At 47.9% G+C, this 16,396-nt stretch overlaps 2 protein-coding genes across 5 annotated transcripts in view; one reads left to right on the forward strand and one right to left on the reverse strand.

The window, feature by feature from the left end:
* LOC118882073 (potassium/sodium hyperpolarization-activated cyclic nucleotide-gated channel 2-like) overlaps positions 1-499 on the reverse strand; it is a 51,540-nt gene extending 51,041 nt beyond the window's left edge. The window contains exon 1 of the mRNA XM_036827611.1: positions 251-499. Coding sequence (XP_036683506.1) covers positions 251-494 — 244 coding nt within the window. The 5' untranslated portion in view covers positions 495-499. The remainder of the gene's footprint in view (positions 1-250) is intronic.
* SUSD4 (sushi domain containing 4) overlaps positions 190-16,396 on the forward strand; it is a 137,637-nt gene continuing 121,430 nt past the window's right edge. For 2 of the 4 annotated variants that reach the window (XM_036827590.1, XM_036827575.1), the window contains exons 1-2: positions 238-505; positions 1,095-1,265. In XM_036827590.1, the coding sequence (XP_036683485.1) occupies positions 1,130-1,265 (136 nt within the window). In that variant the 5' untranslated portion in view covers positions 238-505; positions 1,095-1,129. The other 2 variants (XM_036827581.1, XM_036827597.1) reach the window with 2 other exon arrangements.

The raw sequence follows: 16,396 nt of genomic DNA on the forward strand, positions 1-16,396 counted from the left end.
CCCTAGGCCTGTGCCGACAGGTGCAGGCGCGCGGGCTTCCGATTGGTTGCGGCGGCGGCGGGTCCCTTCCCCCTCCCCACGCTCGCGGGGCCCCTTCCCCAGCCGCGGCGCTGGCTGGGTCTGCGGAGGCGCGTGCCCGCCGCGTGCGTGTCCGGGCTGCGCGCCTCCGCCCCGCCCCCGCCCCCGCCCCCTCCCTCTCTCCGCGCCGCCGCCGCGCGCTCGGGAGCTCAGGTAGCGGGCGCGCGGGTACCTCCTCGGGGGCGCGCGGCCGGACTGTCGTCCTTCCCCCCGCAACTCCCGCACGCGTCCGCTCCCGGAGCCTGGGGAGGGAGAGCGCGGGCGCGGGGAGCTGGAGCCGGGCGCCGCCGCCGCCGCCGCCGCCGCCGAGGCTTCCGTCTCGCTCGCTCGCGCAGCGGCGGCAGCAGAGGTCGCGCACAGATGCGGGTTAGACTGGCGGGGGGAGGAGGCGGAGGAGGGAAGGAAGCTGCATGCATGAGACCCACAGGTAAGACCGAGAGCCCCGGAAGGGGCTTTCCATCCCGGGGAGGCGCTCGCAGGCCGAGGAGGGGGAGTTGGTGCCTGGCTCTGCTCCCCGAGGGAGGAATTTTTTGACAGCGCAGAGAAATCTCACTGGGGACTGGGCAGTAGGACCCATCCCGATCCTGGGGAAAACCAGAGAAGTAGCTGGGGGGATCCGGTGCCACCTCGTGAGATTCCTAAGAGTGGAATGTATAGGGCCCGGGGAAAAGTGTTTTTTCAGCCCCAAGAGGCTGGCTTTAGACTTTCCTGTCGTGGTCACAGCCGCTGAATCCGGGGGACCGGCGCGGAGCCAATGTGCGCTAACCCCTGCCCTCCCTCCCCTCCTCCATCCCTCCCGCACGCGCAGCATCCCGAGGCGGCTGTTACTCAGTGTACCCCGCGCTGGGGAGAAGCGGGGGGAGCTCGCCGTGGGAAAGGGGGCGGGGGCCGCGCGGGGGAGGAATGGGGAAGGAGCAGGGGAAGCCGAGGGTCCCGGTCCCAGGGCGGAGGAGGGGGAGCGTGGCCCCCGGCGCCCCGGCAGCCTGGGGTATCGTCGTGTTCGCTCCTGGTTGCAGACTCTTGCAAGCCGGATGCCCTCTGTGGATGAAAGATGTATCATGGAATGAACCCGAGCAATGGAGATGGATTTCTAGAGCAGCAGCAGCCTCAGTCCCCCCAGAGACTCTTGGCCGTGATCCTGTGGTTTCAGCTGGCGCTGTGCTTCGGCCCTGCACAGCTCACGGGCGGTGAGTGACCCCGCTGTGGCGGGGAGGGCCTGGGACGGCAGGGAAGGGGAGCCTGGCCCTTGCCACTCCGCCCCCCCTACACCCCAGACTTCTGGGGTACCCGAGAATCCGAGGAGCCCCTGTGTCCCAGCCTGAGACCACCCTTCCTCAAAACCCCTGGAGTTCCCAGAAAATTCCTCTGTGGAGCCTGTATAGATTCACACGCCCACATTCTGTCTGGAGCTTCCCACCAGCCGCCCATCCTGGCTTCTCTGAAGGAAAGACAATAAGCCTGGCCCATTATTCTCACTTTGGCCAAAAGAGAGGGAGAGAGAGAGGGAGAAAGAAAGAAAGTGGTGTATTTGTGGCGAACGTGTGTTTGTGGACCTTTGACCCTGGTCTGTGCCCTCAGCAGGCAGAGGTCAGTTTTCAGCTTCTGGATTTAGGCCAGAGTTGCAAGAACCACCTTTGTGAATGTGAAGGGTCTGGAAATGTGACCAGACTGGCTGCAGGACAGCTTTATTTGAAAGTTAACTTTCTCTTTGCCTTGGGAGGTGGTGTGTTCAGGCATGCCCGTGCATGTTGGCGGTGGGGAGGGGATGCAGAGGTGTTCCTTCAGATGTGTTTCTGGAGAACTGCTTGGCTTATCCAGGTCTGAGTTACAGGGGGAATAAAGTCGAGTGCTTTTCTATGAAGTGGAAGTTAGCTGAAATCAAATTCAGAGCCTCAGTCCTCAGGGGTGGCTGATCTCTGACGCATTCGGTTCTGGGGGGGAGGGCTGTCTTTTGGTTGTGGTGGAGGAAGATGGATGGCATTCCTGTCTGGATTTCAGAGCCTGAGGGTCTTTCTGCCACCACTGCCCTTTGCTGTCCATTCCAGACTTCCTGTGAGAGCTTGCTGATGTGGGCATATTAAGAGGACAGAATCGTGTTTCTGGAGCTGAAAAACTGTTAATCTACAAATAAATTATAATTGGTGGAAAAGCAGGTATTGATTGATACAAGTAAACCATTTTAGTGTTTTAAAATATTGCCGTTTTAGAGAATTCAAAGGTGAAGATGGAAATAATGGGTGAAAAATTAGTAGAGGTGGGGGAGGGCACTACCAAGTTGGGCTTTAACACAGAGGAATCAATAACCCAGGTGTTGCACTTAGAGGTCTGAGAGATGCCAGGAGTCTAAACGAGCTTCCTGTGATGTGCATATTTATCGGAATTAGTGCGACAACACTCACTTTGGATGGGGGACCCGGTTTTGGTTTTTCAACAAGGGGTAACTTTTTTGGTGCTCCCTTTTTTTTACAGAAATGTCTCTGAGGCAGGTGTCCTCTTCATAGAGGACAAGGTCAAGTGGGATGCCAGGCCAGCACCTGTGTGGCCTGCCAGGGCTCTGGTCACAGCCTCTGTCCGCCTGTGAGCTTTAGCTCCACTTGGAGGGTGAGTGGGACCAGGTGGGCAGGACAGCCTCGAGCAGGGCCTGGTCATCACCTCCCCTCTTCTCTTTTCTTGCCTCCAGTTCTAGCTGTCATTTCCTTAAACCAGGTGCACGTGATTCTCCATCCTCTCTGTTCCTTTCTCCAGTGTAGATGGCAGGTTAGTCAGGGTTCATCTGTGTGTGTCTTGACTGTTGTTATTGGAAGTGTGAGGTCTGAGCACAGCCTGGACTTGGTTGGCCCTTGGTTCTGCCATTTGTGTTTACAGAGCATCCCCCCACTCAAGGATCTCAGAGCTCAGTACACAGCACAGCCCCCTCAGTCTCACATTAGTCACCCGTGCGGTTGTACAACACGTCTTTCGCTCCCCTCTTCCGAGAGGCAAAGATATCAACAAAAAGATCCAGGGCCTTAAAGAAGGCGGGACAAGGGTCGCCTATCACCTCTCCCTTCTTAGTTCCCACACGCCGCAGAAAGGCTGGCCATCAGCTTTGTGTCATCTGGAACTCCCTCAGGCTGAGTGTGATTTCTGGAAGATGATTTATCATTTCAAAATTCTTCCATGAATAAACAATTTGGGTGGAAAAGGGTGGTGGAGGTTGCTCTATGGAGTTCACTGTACAGAGATTTCTTTCTTCGGAAAGAAATCCACGTGGAGGCTACAGGATGGTTTCATTAAAGCAAATTCATTTTAATTCTAGACCAGTGCTTCTAAAATTTTAATGTACTTACGAATCACTTGGGATCTTGCAAAATGGCAGATTCTGGTTCAGCTGGTCTGGGGTGAGCCTGAGAGTCTCCGTTCCCAACAAGCTCACAAGCGATGCAGTTGCTGCTGGTCCCAGGACCACACTTTGATTAGCAATGCTTTTGACGACGAATTCCTTAAAACAAGTTGGTTCTGACTCCAGACTTTCTGCCATCTCTCTCTAATACCCAAATACAAATGGCCTGTGAAGAGGCAGAAGTCTCACCCAAGTGTCTAATCTTTAGGTGACACACAGAACTGAAACTGAGCCCTCAGAGAGTGCTGTCTTTTTTTTTTTTCCAACCATGAAAAGGTGCCTATTTAATAGACACTGTTCTGAAATGTGGATTTTCATTTTTGATTGCTTTCAATGGAAAAGGAACATGACAATAGCATGATATAATAGTCTCAGCTAAGAGGAAAAAAAAAAAAAGAGCATGTGCCCAATACAAGAGTTACAGAAAAAGCCTGAACTAGAAAGGGAAAAATTGAGAAAATGATCAGATGAAGAAAAGGGGGGAAAAGAACTCTGTCAAAAACGAAATGCTTTCTCCTAGAAAGCCAGAGGTTCCATTCAATTCTTGGAGCCCTAAGGGAGCTTTAATGAGCCTGAGTTGGCCTGAGGTGACTTTGGGATGGCTCTTTCCAGGTTGCCGTTTATATCTTAGGACAGAGGGCCCACATTTGGGGCCACTAAAACCATGTACTGTGAGAGGAGGAACATCAGGTTTATAGGGAGACACAGGGCCTCGCTGTTCCCAGAATCTGCACGCAGCACAGCTTCGGCTGCTTCTCTCTTCTTCCCTCGCAGTATGTGTTCCCTGAGATGGTTTTTGGGTATTTGAGGGCTGCCCGGAGTGGTCCACCCAGGCTCAGAGGAAGAGAGCTAAGAGTTTGCTTTATATTTAGGTCCTTGAAGGCGAACTCATTAGTACAACCTTATAGTATCAGGAACACCGGCCACGCTCTGCTACTTGACAGCTTTGGGGCTTTGGGCATTGGAAGCCTCAGTTTTCTCATCCATAAAATGAGGATGGTGCTGCCGAACTTCCGGGATTGCTGTGAGGGATGGGAGTCATGAACACACTCAGTAAATGTAGACAGTAGTGAGCAGGGAGCTAACCAATCAGGAAGGAGCTAACCTTCCCGGCCTTTGTTTTATTCATTCAGTAAAACCTGTGACAAGCACTGCTGTATATAATGTTCTTTTTCCCTCGAAGAACCCTTCCTCCCTCTCTATTTTTTGCTCAGTGAACACATTTCTCTTTCAGACCCAACTTAAAATGCCATCATCTCTCTCATATTTCACTTCCCCCTGCACTAGGTATAACTCTTTGTCCTAGTGTCATCTCATCCACTAGAGCATAAGCCCATTGAAGGCAAGAACCTTGACTGTATTTATTTTCATGTCCCAGGCACCCAACACAGCATCTGACACACAGAAGATGCTCAGCTAATGCTGACTGACAGCAAGAAAAAACATTCCCAAATTGCTGCCACACCGTTTAGAAAATAATTACCATGGGCGGTTACAAAAGGACTGCAAGAGTGTCATGGTGATTGAGGCCACTTCCACTTGGAGGAGGCCTGGGAGGTTGGAGGAGAACTCAGGAAAGGTTCTAGAGAAGAGGTGGCACTTAGGATGAGATCTGAGGGAGGGAGTGGTTGGAGCACCTCAGGGGAGAGACACCTTGTGCAGAGGTGTGGAGGTGGTGATGTCATTGAACTGTTCAGGGAGACAGAACAGTCTGGATCGTCTAGAACATGGTAGACCTGCAGGGAACCAGGAGGTAAGGAGGAGGAATAGATTGGGACCCAATCGTAAGCCCCGGTGAGGATTCCGAGTGTCGCACAGCAGGCAGTGGGAACCACTGAAGGGTTTAGAGCAGGAAGGTAATATCATCTGAGCTATGCTCCTTTTCCTTTCTCTGCTTCCAAGTCTCTGACCCAGGGCACTCCCCGTTGGGCTGCCCTGTCTGCACATCAGAGGTGTGGCACTAGTACCGCTGGCTTAAGCTCCTGGAGGTCTTGTTTGGGCCATGTGGCCGTAGCATTGAGCTGTGTGCCAGCAGGCAGGAACAAATGCTGTCTGCCCAGCTCACTGATTTGGAGGTGCCAGTCTCTTGGAGTTTGAGAAAGATTTCCTACGTGGTAGAGCGTAAGCTTCTCCTGCAGTGTTATGTCTAAAAGCCACAGTTTCAACCTGTACTTAATTCCGTCTGTAAACAAAAGTCCCAGTGCCTCAAATTATAAAGCATGTTTCTTCAACAAAAGGCCACTCTAATATAAACAGCATGGAAACGCTTTTGATTTATCCCCGAGGTGAAATCGGAAAGCTTTGGGAGACAGGAGAAGGATTTCATACCACAAGTAGCGAATCTCTCATTTCAGAGGCCTGAAGTGGCAAGTTGGAGAGAGAGTCGGTGGTTCTTTAATTCCTGAGAGTAACGAAGAGTGTAGGTGAAGATTGCTCTCCAGTAAATATTGATTAGATACGTGAAGAAAAGCACCCGTGTGACACTTTTCCTGGTGTCAGAGGCATATTTCAAAAGCTTCCAAAAGGCCACGGAGACTTGCCCTTAGCTGGGAAGCTCTGGTACAGCTTGAGAGCCCTGCGTTCTTTATAGGGGTGATAGATCAAGTTCAGTCTCTGCTGTTAAGTAGCTTCATGGCTTTGGGCAAGTTGTGTAACTTCTCCTGAGCTCAGTTCCTTCCACATCACTAACATTCTTTAATTCTGTGATTATAGGACTTTGATGGGTTCTGAACAATGTGGGTAAAAGCCAGCTCTGTTTTTTCCATCTATGCATCCATCTTTTGCGAGTGTCTGTTGCATGCCCTGGGGATATGAAGATAAGGGAATGTAGTCCTTGATCCTTAGGAAACGGACAAGTAAGGGCTGGTTTCTTCTCAAAAGTTTGAATGCAGAAGGTTGCATCAAACTGTTTTCTTCATGTACATTTTTAATTCGATTGAAAATTTAGTGTTATTTATTGATACTGAAGAGGAAGGTGATTTTTCCAGACTTCTTCTTTTATCCTTGTCTTATTTTGCAAGCTCATTTGGTGTTTGATAATTGAAACAACCACACTTAGTAACAATATGTCTAAAGAGGTCATTGGGATCATTGTCTCTGAAATGAGGGAAAGAAAGGGGCAGAAAAATAGGTTTTCTAATTTGTTTATAAACACAGTCGCATTTCGCCAAAACCAACCACAGCACTTTAGGACAGATGCATCAGATGTATATTCTCATGGATCAGATACAACATTTTGTTGATTTATTGGTCCATTCTCACAAGAACAAACTGTCAACTGTTGCTAACCATGGAAGATTGGAAAAAGATGGGACAAGTTTATTTTATTTTACTTTTGGGGGGGGACAAGTTTTAAATTGGCCAGCACCTGAGTGATTGATAAAAATTTGTCAATTGTTGTAATAATACTAATGGCAAACCTTTAGACAGTGCTTACTCTGTGCCAATGCTCTTCTCCACATTTACATATATTAACTCATTTAATCCTCATGACAGCTCTACGAAGTAGGAAATATTATTGCTCAGGGTCACCCCGATAGTAAGGCATGGTGACCCATATTATCCTTTTAATTGTAAACTTTCTCCCTAGGCATGGAAATGCTAATCTCTAAATGCATTTTTTTGCTTTTTGTATTTCAACCCAAATATTTCTCTTTAAGCCACAGTTATCAAATATTTTGGAACTGTGGCCTGCCCCACCTTGGAATAAGAGAACTCTTTTTTTCAATTAAAGTATAGTTGATATACAATGTTACATTAGTTTCAGGTGTATAACATAGTGATTTGATAGTTTTTAAGATTATACTTCATTTAAGTTTATTATAAAATGTTGGCTATATTCCCTGTGCTGTACATTACATCCTTGTATCTTATTTATTTTATTTTATTTTTAAATTATTTATTTATTTATTTTATTATTTATTTTTGGCTATGTCAGGTCTTAGTTGCGACATGCGGGATCTTTGTTGAGGCATGCGGGATCTTTCCTTGCGGCGCGCGGGCTTCTCTCTAGTTGCGGTGCCCAGGCTCCAGGGCACGTGGGCTCTGTAGTTTGTAGCACACAGGCTCTCTAGTTGAGACACGCGAGCTCAGTAGTTGTGGTGCAAGGGTCTAGTTGCCCCGAGGCGTGTGGGATCATAGTTCCCTGACCAGGGACACAGGGTCAGACCTGTGTCCCCTGCCTTGTAAGGGGGATTCTTTACCACTGGACCACCAGGGAAGTCCCTCTTATTTATTTTATACACAGTAGTTTGTACCTCTTAATCCCCTTCCCCTATTGTGCCCCTCCCCTTACTGGTAACCACTTGTTTGTTCTCTGTATCTGTGTCTGTTTCTGTTTTGTTATACTCATTTGTTTTATTTTTTAAATTCCACATATAAGTGAAAACATGCAGTGTTTGTCTCTCTCTGTCTGACTTACTTCACTAAGCACAATATCCTCTAGGCTTATCCATGTTGTTCCAAATGGCAAAATTTCATTCTTTTTTATGGCTGAGTAATAGTCCATTGTATATGTATTCCACATCTTCTTTATCCATTCATCTGTTGACGGACATTAAGGTTGCTTCCATATCTTGGCTATTGTAAATAGTGCTGCTATAAACATGGGGGAGCATATATCTTTTAAAATTAGTGTTTTCATTTTCTTTGGATATATGCCCAGGAGTGGAATAGCTGGATCATATGGTAATTCTATTTTTAATTTTTTGAGGAACCTCTGTGCTGTTTCCCATGGTGGCTACACCAGTTTACATTCCCACCAACAGTGTGCAAGGGTTCCCTTTTCTCTACATCTTCACCAACGCTTATTATTTGTTATCTTTTTTAAAAAAAATGTTTATTGGATTATAGTTGATTAAAAATGTTGTATTAGTTTCTGCTGTACAGCAAAGTGAATCAGTTATGCATATACACATATCCACTCTTTTTTAGATTCTTTTCCCATGTAGGTCATTACAGAGTATTGAGAAGAGTTCTCTGTGCTATTCTATTAATATATTAATATTTGTTATCTTTGTTATTTATTTATTTATTTATTTATTTATTTATTTATTTTTGGCTGTGTTGGGTCTTCGTTTCTGTGCATGGGCTTTCTCTAGTTGCGGCTAGTGGGGGCCACTCTTCATCGCGGTGTGCAGGCCTCTCACTATCGCGGCCTCTCTTGTTGCGGAGCACAGGCTCCAGACGCGCAGGCTCAGTAGCTGTGGCTCACGGGCCCAGTTGCTCCGCGGCATGTGGGATCCTCCCAGACCAGGGCCCGAACCCGTGTCCCCTGCATTGGCAGGCAGATTCTCAACCACTGCGCCACCAGGGAAGCCCCAATATTTGTTATCTTTTTGATGATAGCCATTCTGACAGGTGTACGGTGATTTTTCATTGTGGTTTTGATTTGCATTTCCAGGGGCACTCTTGTGTTGTGACTCAGAAGCAGAAAATATATAAGCAAATCAACAACAGCAACAGAATCTCTCAACTCGAGAAAAAGTGAGGGCCACAGTGCCTAAATCTTGAGCTCCAAATGGAGAAAGGGAAGGGGCTAGAAACTCATGAACCTATCAGGATGTGTTTTATTTCAATTCCAGTCTCTTTGTGACTGTCTGAGGAAGGGGGTCAGAATGAATGAGATATGCTCTGAGTCTTACATGTCCTGAGGAGCAAAGGGTGTGAAAACAAATGGCTGGTCTCTGGGGCCTTCTGTTAGTGACTGTCAGACCATCACCATCCCCTCCTGTTTATTGTCCCCAGTGAGATAGCCTTAGTGACTGTCAGGCCATCACCATCCCCTCCTGTTTATCGTTCCCAATGAGATAACCTTCCCTGGAGGGGCCCTTTTCCATGCCATGTTGTCAAGCACTAATAATAACTTTAGCTAATATGTGCTTAGAGTGTTATGGTTTGCAAGGTGTTTTTACATGTATCACTACCTTTAATTTTCTTAACAACCCAGTGAAATGAAGAGATTTTGCTTTTTTTCTTTCTCTCTCTTTTTTTTTTTTTTAATTTGAAGAAACATTCTCTGGGAGGTTGATCTCCTAAGGTCCCACAAATAGACAAAGACAGGTAAGCAGCCAGGCCTATGGGTCGAGACTCTTTTTTCTTTGTTGTTCGGGGCCAGCCTTTAAACCTGTCTTTTCAGTTATACGATGTAGATGATAATCTAATTAGTACATATCAAAAGATAAAAAGAAAAATTATAGCTGAGGATCATGAAGATGACGAAAAGTTCCTTCAACAGCTTTGAAGTAAGAATAAGGTTTGATATTTGATGAGATCTGAGCTCTGTTTACTGTCCAGGAAGATGTTTATGTTTGATGGTATGAGCTGAAGACACTAAGTTTTAAGGAAGAATTTGGCCCAGTATTTTTTCTTTAAGAAAAAGATTGCTCTACTATTCTAAGACAGAAGAAATTATCCACTCAGGAAGAAAAACAAATAGAAATAATTAAGTGAGTTGCTCACAAACTGGAATTGAAAGTGCATTGTAAAATAGCTTCTTAATTGAGAGTATTGTAATTGCTTTATTAATCTGAAACAAGGTGAACTGGGAACATCGGAGAAGTAAAACAAAATAATTCTTGACATTGTCTGGCGATGCCAGTAAACTTGGGAGCACTGTGGTGGGGGAGCCTGCATTAATTCACCGTGGGGTAAAGCCACAGGCAGACCCAGGAGGGCAGGGGGCTATGGGTGTACACAAGTGTGAACACGTCCAGTGAATGCCTGGTCTCCAGAAATGGATTTTTATCCTTAGAGGTGAGAGGACTTGCAGAGCCCAGTAAGATTGGTTAATAATCATTCCATCATTATCCCAATAAACTGACCTTTTCAAGAGAGAAGATGAGTAAGGTTTTCTGGAAATGAGAGTTCGACCTGGTTATCTCCTGTTTCTGTTTGAAACTGGTGACTTTTATGTCCTGGAATTACCAGTGAGGGAGCAGAGCCGAACAAGGAGGGTCACTCGTGTTCAAGACGCCTTTTTTCTCCGAGTAACAAAATACAAAAAAGACCTTATTTCTTTGGTTTGATTGCATTTATAAAAGGTATATGTGATTGAATTGGGTGAAGCAGCAAGAGAGAGGTTCTTTTAAGAAAGAAAGAAAATCCATTCTTATCATGGATTCTTTAAAACCTGGATGTTGTACAACATTGTGGCTCATCTAGCTGGTTTCCAAATTCAGAGTCTCTGTATGTAGAAGAATCCTTTAACACTTAAAGTCAGAAGATTCTGATTCTCTCCAGGCAGAAATAACAGGATCTACTTGTTTTGTAGAAACTTGATAGGTTTAGAGGCTTAATCCTGGGAGAGGCTCTCAATTGTTCTATTACACTGCCTCTGTTAACTAACTCTGAGTCTCAATGTCAGAATCTAACCCAAGGATGCATTTTCAGGAGTACTTTGGAGTACTTTGGAGTCAGTTTTCCTTGCTATTGTCACCATCTGGCTAAGTGATGGTAACCTATTTGCTGCCTCAGTTTAATTATTTGTGAAATACTTGGACCATCTGGGTCCCATGATTGTCGTGAGAATCAAATGCATGACTAGGGGGAAGAATCGTAACTATCTGAGGTGTCAACGTCATCACTAACAAGCTGATGATGAATAATGAATGTTTGCTACGTTCACCATGCTGGGGTTAGCCTACCAAGAGCTTCGTTTGTTTTGAAGGAATATAGTGTAACAAATACATAATAACACCCCATGGCACAGGCTGAGACAGGTGTGTGGTATTGAAATCACTAAGAGGTCACCAGGCCTTGGCCCCGGTATAGAACTCACTGTCATAATTCCTATAGCAGGTCCTATGGTGGAGATGTATCTTGGAGACTCTGGGGAAGGAGGAGGAGCAGGGGGGGTGCTTACCAAAGAAGAGGACACTTGAGCTAAGTCTTGAACAATAAAATAATTTTCCAGGCAGAGAAAGTGTTGGTTGAGAGGTGCTTTTTTTTTTTTCCCTCCAGGAGAGAGGATACAAATACTAAGATTGAAAAGAATAAGTACCAAAGACAAGGACTAGCCCAGGGCAGCCTTAGTAAAGGGCAGATAGATTGAGAAGACACAAGGGAGGGGGCCGGACAGGCAGGTTGGGGCTACATGCCCAGCTAATTATGATGTGTAGGAATTTGAACACTGAGGTCAACTGGTGACCTACAGAATATGTCTTCGGGGACATGACGTGATTGGATCTTTGCTTTAGGGAAGAATTTTTTAGCAATGTGAAGATGGAGGAGAGATAGAGAGACCTTTGCTCATGAAGGGTTTGCTGTGACTTGGTGGAGGATCCAGTGGGGAGCAAAACAGCTCTGACCTCAGGGAACTTGTATTCCAGCACGGGCCAGTTAGAAGAATCTTGCGTTGGCCCAGGAGGGACATGGTGAGGGCTTTAACTACAGAGAAATAAATGCATGTAACATAGGTGAAGAAGGAGGAGGAACTGGGGCCAGACAGCTGGCTGGATGTGGGGACGGAGGAAGAGCCGTTAGCAGAGCCCCAGCAGCAGTCATTTGGAGGGAAGCTAATGAGTTCAGTTTGGACTAGGAGACTTGCATTGCCTGCAGGACACCCATTTGGGCACCATCCGTCCATCAGGCAGTTGAAAACTCGGTTAGGTGCTCAGGAGAGAGATTAGAGCTGGAGACTCAGATTTATGCATCAGAATCCCCTGGTGGTCCAGTGGTTAGGACTCCACGCTTCCATTGCAGGGGCCACAGGTTGGATCCCTGGTCGGAGAACTAAGATCCCACATGCTGCGTGGTGTGGCCAAAAAAAAAGTGGCAGGAGCTGCAGGAGGGGCATGACTTTGCCAGGAGGAGAGTGTAGAAGAGGGTTTGAGGAGGAAGCCCAGGAAACATCCACATTCAAATGTCAAGAGGAGAAGCCAGTAAGGAGGGTGAGGAGTTGTGCTGCTAATCAGTATTGGTGGTGATAATAACAAAACAGTGACAACGACAGTAGAACTTGATTCTGACTGTTGATGGCCCATTCTGTTTGGGGGCAGGAGGTTTAATCTTATGTTATTATCAGGATGATGTTTAAGTACTTTGAATTCGGGATGCCTACACCCACCGGACAGAAAGGAAAGCAGGGCAGGAGGGAGGAAGGCTCTGTTTGGGAGGATGGAGGGTCTGCACAGAGATGTTTGATGCTTGACTGCAGAAGCGTCGCAGTCTTTTCCAGCCTTCACGGGGAGGACGGAGCTAACCCGAGAACCAGAGCTGGACACGGTCACTAGGTGGTGTTTGTGTGTTCCCCCTCCTGGGGATGTTGAGCAGAGGGGATGGTGTGTGTGAGTGCGGTGAGGGTTGCCTGGGGGACCTCCTCCCCGCAGTTGCCCCGTCCTCCGAACTCCTGTGGGGCTGGGATTTTTTATGAGCTCCGTGCTTCAGCTGCACATCCTTCTTACACAAATCCTTTGGCAGCCCTGTTCTCCGGTTCTTCAAAGATTCAGTCCTCTCAGGCTGTCAGTTAATCTTCAAAAGGTGCGATTGTCAGAGAGAGAGCCCTCTTGTCACCCCCACCCCCTGTGACCAGCTCTGTCACCTCTGAAGCAAGTCACTTAACCTCTCCATGCTTTGGTTTCTTCATCTGTAAATCAGGGGCAACAAGGCTCGGTCCTTTACACTCCGCAGGGGGCCGGATGTGCAGGTATGGAAGAGGCAGGGTCAGAAGACAAGGGGTTTTATAAATACAAGACAGAGTTAGGATTGCCGGTCTGGAAGGAGACTTCTCCACTGCGCCTAGGGCCATTTTTGCCTTTTGCTTTCCTAAATCCAAAAGGAAGATGCCCTGCACAGCACGGAAACACCTCCCCACGTGCGGGTCCTGACCCCCTGAAAGCTCATTTTATGCAGACACGATGTCAAGGCAGCTGGAGGAGCTCTTTTGCTGCAAAGGGGAATGTGCCAATCTGTGCTCCAGCCCTGCTGCCGGCGCCTTCAGTGAATGGTCGCGTCTGGAGATTGAGAAGGTCCTTGTACCGCGGAGAGGAACTTCTCAATAGCTGTTGGCCCAAGCCCAGTCAGCCCCTTTTGTGTGCTCACAGATGCCCCAGGAAAAAGCAATTCAACATGTGAGGCAGGCAGGGGATGGATTAAAGGTGCTTCAGAGGTCCAGGAGCGAGGCGGGGGCTCCGCGTGTCCCTCTCCGCCTCCTCCTCCTCCTGAGTCGTATTTCTCTGCCGGAAGCATCCCGGCACGCTGGGCCAGCAGCTCCGGGCTCAGGTAGGACAGTAGCATGAATTGGGAGCCGCGTCTGGATCCAGAGACTCACTAAGTGCTTGATCTACGTCGAACTCCAGCTGCATACTGGCTCTAATCCTCCAGACTCTCTTTATAGCTTTGCGGATGGGATGCTGCTTTTGGGTGTCTGTGGGCTGGAGACCTTGGGACTCCTAGTCCTTAGCGGGAATGCCTGGAAATCCCGTTTGCGATCCATCCTCAGAGCCCTTCGGGAAAAAGCCTGTTAGCCGCCAAGGGCGCCTTGCTGCAACAGCCTCTCGGGTCCCCAGCTGTCCTCAACCCTGGAATGCCGGGTCTCATTTTGGGGAAGGAGCCCGTTAAAGGACAGCCCAATCAGCGGGCTTTGAATTAATAGAAGAGGGTCCTGCATGGTTTAATGAGGTAACAGGGCATTTATCGCCTGAGAGCCGCTTTGCTGAAAATCTGCCTTGTAGTTTTCATTTACATGGTAATGAGCCCAGAGCTTTTGCCCTTTGTCACCTCCAGATGAAGGAAGACCCAGTTCTTTGGGGACTCCCCAAACACAGAGGATCTAAAACTGGGAGTGAACCTGCCCTGTCTCTGTGAGGATCGCCTTTGCGCCCTGGGCAGAGAACCGCAGCCACACTCAAGGGCGGATTCCTGAGAGTCTGTTGTTGCTGCTACTGTTCTCATTGTTCTCTGTCGGTTTCCTCCAGCCGTGTGGCTACCAGAGGCTCTAATCAAAAGCAGAGCCGGGGACTGGTCTCTACCTCCACTTTGTGGCATCTCACCTCCCATGGGCCTTGGTCTTCTAATACTTGGCCTTTTCCCTCGTCCCTGCTGTGTCGATGTTGTTGCTAAACTGGGTCATGTTCTCAGTGATGGAGCATCAGCTAACTTCCACGGAAATGCAAGAGGCTGCAGCAAGCGCGTTTCTCCTGGACCTTCCATTTACGTGCAAACTCTATGTTTTCAGTATCGTTCCTGGATGAAGGTACACATGTAAAGCTGCTCTCATCAAGTTGAAGAGCCAGATGACCACATATTCGTTAAAAGTTCCAGAAGAAAGATGATGCACTAAAGATGGCCCATGGACCTGGAAAAACAAGGGTGGGACAAAATTCAAATTGGATCTGCTGAACCCGTTCGTTTGCTCTGCCCTAAGTGAGGGTTAGGGTTAGGGTTCATTGCCCCCCCAGCTGGCCTTTACCCGGGCCTGGAACATTACCCGCTCTCCTCTTTCTGCCTTCACTGAGCCTTCCCGTCCCCGAGGAGACAGCGTACATCTCCCTTCCACACCTTCTGAGACTCTTGGATGATCTCTGGCTTCCTTAGCTCTGCAAATCTTCTCTGTTGTCAGAAGTCTCACAGCACTGGAATCGTAGACTGTTGAGCTGGGGAGGACCATGGAGATGGTTGGTCCAGGGGGTTTGCACAGAGCCCCTTGGCTCCCCCTAGAGGGTTTGCCTGGACAGAGTGGGCACTGAGTGGGGACCAGGCTGAGCAAGCCACCCCAGGGCCCCCACCTGCTTCCACCTGGGTGTGTACCTGCTTTACATGGCTGCGCCTCCTCTTATTCTGTCATCAACCTATGAAAACACTGCACCCTGTCCAGCCCCACTTTCTAAGGAGGAGGGAAAAGAAGGTCTCTGTCACCTATGTGGCACTTTTAGTCACTAAGGACAAGGGGTCTGGAGACAGATCCCTGGGATTGAATCCCAGCTCTACTCCTTGGTTGCTTTATATGTGAGGCAAACTACTTAATCTGTCTCTGCCTCAGTCTCCTCATCTGTGGAATGGGGATAATAAAACCCATGTCATAGAACTGTTGTGAGGAATAGATAGGTTAATATATGGAAAGCATGGAGACCAGTGCCTGGCTTATAATGAGATTTCATTAAGTGTTGACTGCTACTCTTCTCATTATCCTCATCATTATTATTTGTTTTGTTTTTACTTATAAAAGCTCCTGAAAGCTAGGGTCCATAGCTGATTAATCTTTTTTTACCTGACCATGTTCTGCGGGTTCTAGATACTCAGTAAACACGAGGCTACTGACTAATGAAGGTACCAAGGACCCAGAGAATATTTCCTAACTCAGACCTCACAACTAGATTACAGGTTCTTTCAGGGCAGGCACCAGGCTTTCCCCTTGGTGATCTCGCAAAGCACCGCCGACGTAGCTAGTGGTCCCTTACTGGTGGCTTGGTCAACGGGTTAAAGGACTCTGCAGCCAGGACCTGCTCCCGTATGAATAAAAGATGTTGTTGAGTTGAGCATTTTATTATTTCTAAACTGTCTCTTCCCTCTTGCATCTGACATCTGGGCAGGTGGCCCCAACAGCTGCAAGTAATTGGCAGGAAGGACACTGAGAGGGTTGACGTCTGGCTTTGCCTTGAACCGAATTATGCCCCTAAATTCATATCTTGAACCCTTAAACCCCAACATGATTATATTTGGACATAGGGCCTATAAGGAGGTTAAATTAAACCTATTAAGGTTAAATGAAGTCAGAAGGATGGGGCCCTAATCCAATAGGACTGGTGTCCTTATAAGAGACACCAGAGTGCTCCCTCTCCTTCCCCTCTCTGCGTCCCTGCACACAAACCAGGGAAGGGCCATGTGAGGACACAGCTAGAAGGCAGCCACCTTGCCTCTCCCTCAGTGAGTGACAGCACCTGGAGGGTCTGAGTTTTTTACCTACTCTGACCTGAGGGGGTTTAAACATAGCTCTGAGAT

Source organism: Balaenoptera musculus, chromosome 1, assembly GCF_009873245.2.
Source record: "Balaenoptera musculus isolate JJ_BM4_2016_0621 chromosome 1, mBalMus1.pri.v3, whole genome shotgun sequence".
In the NCBI taxonomy this organism is placed as follows: domain Eukaryota; kingdom Metazoa; phylum Chordata; class Mammalia; order Artiodactyla; family Balaenopteridae; genus Balaenoptera; species Balaenoptera musculus.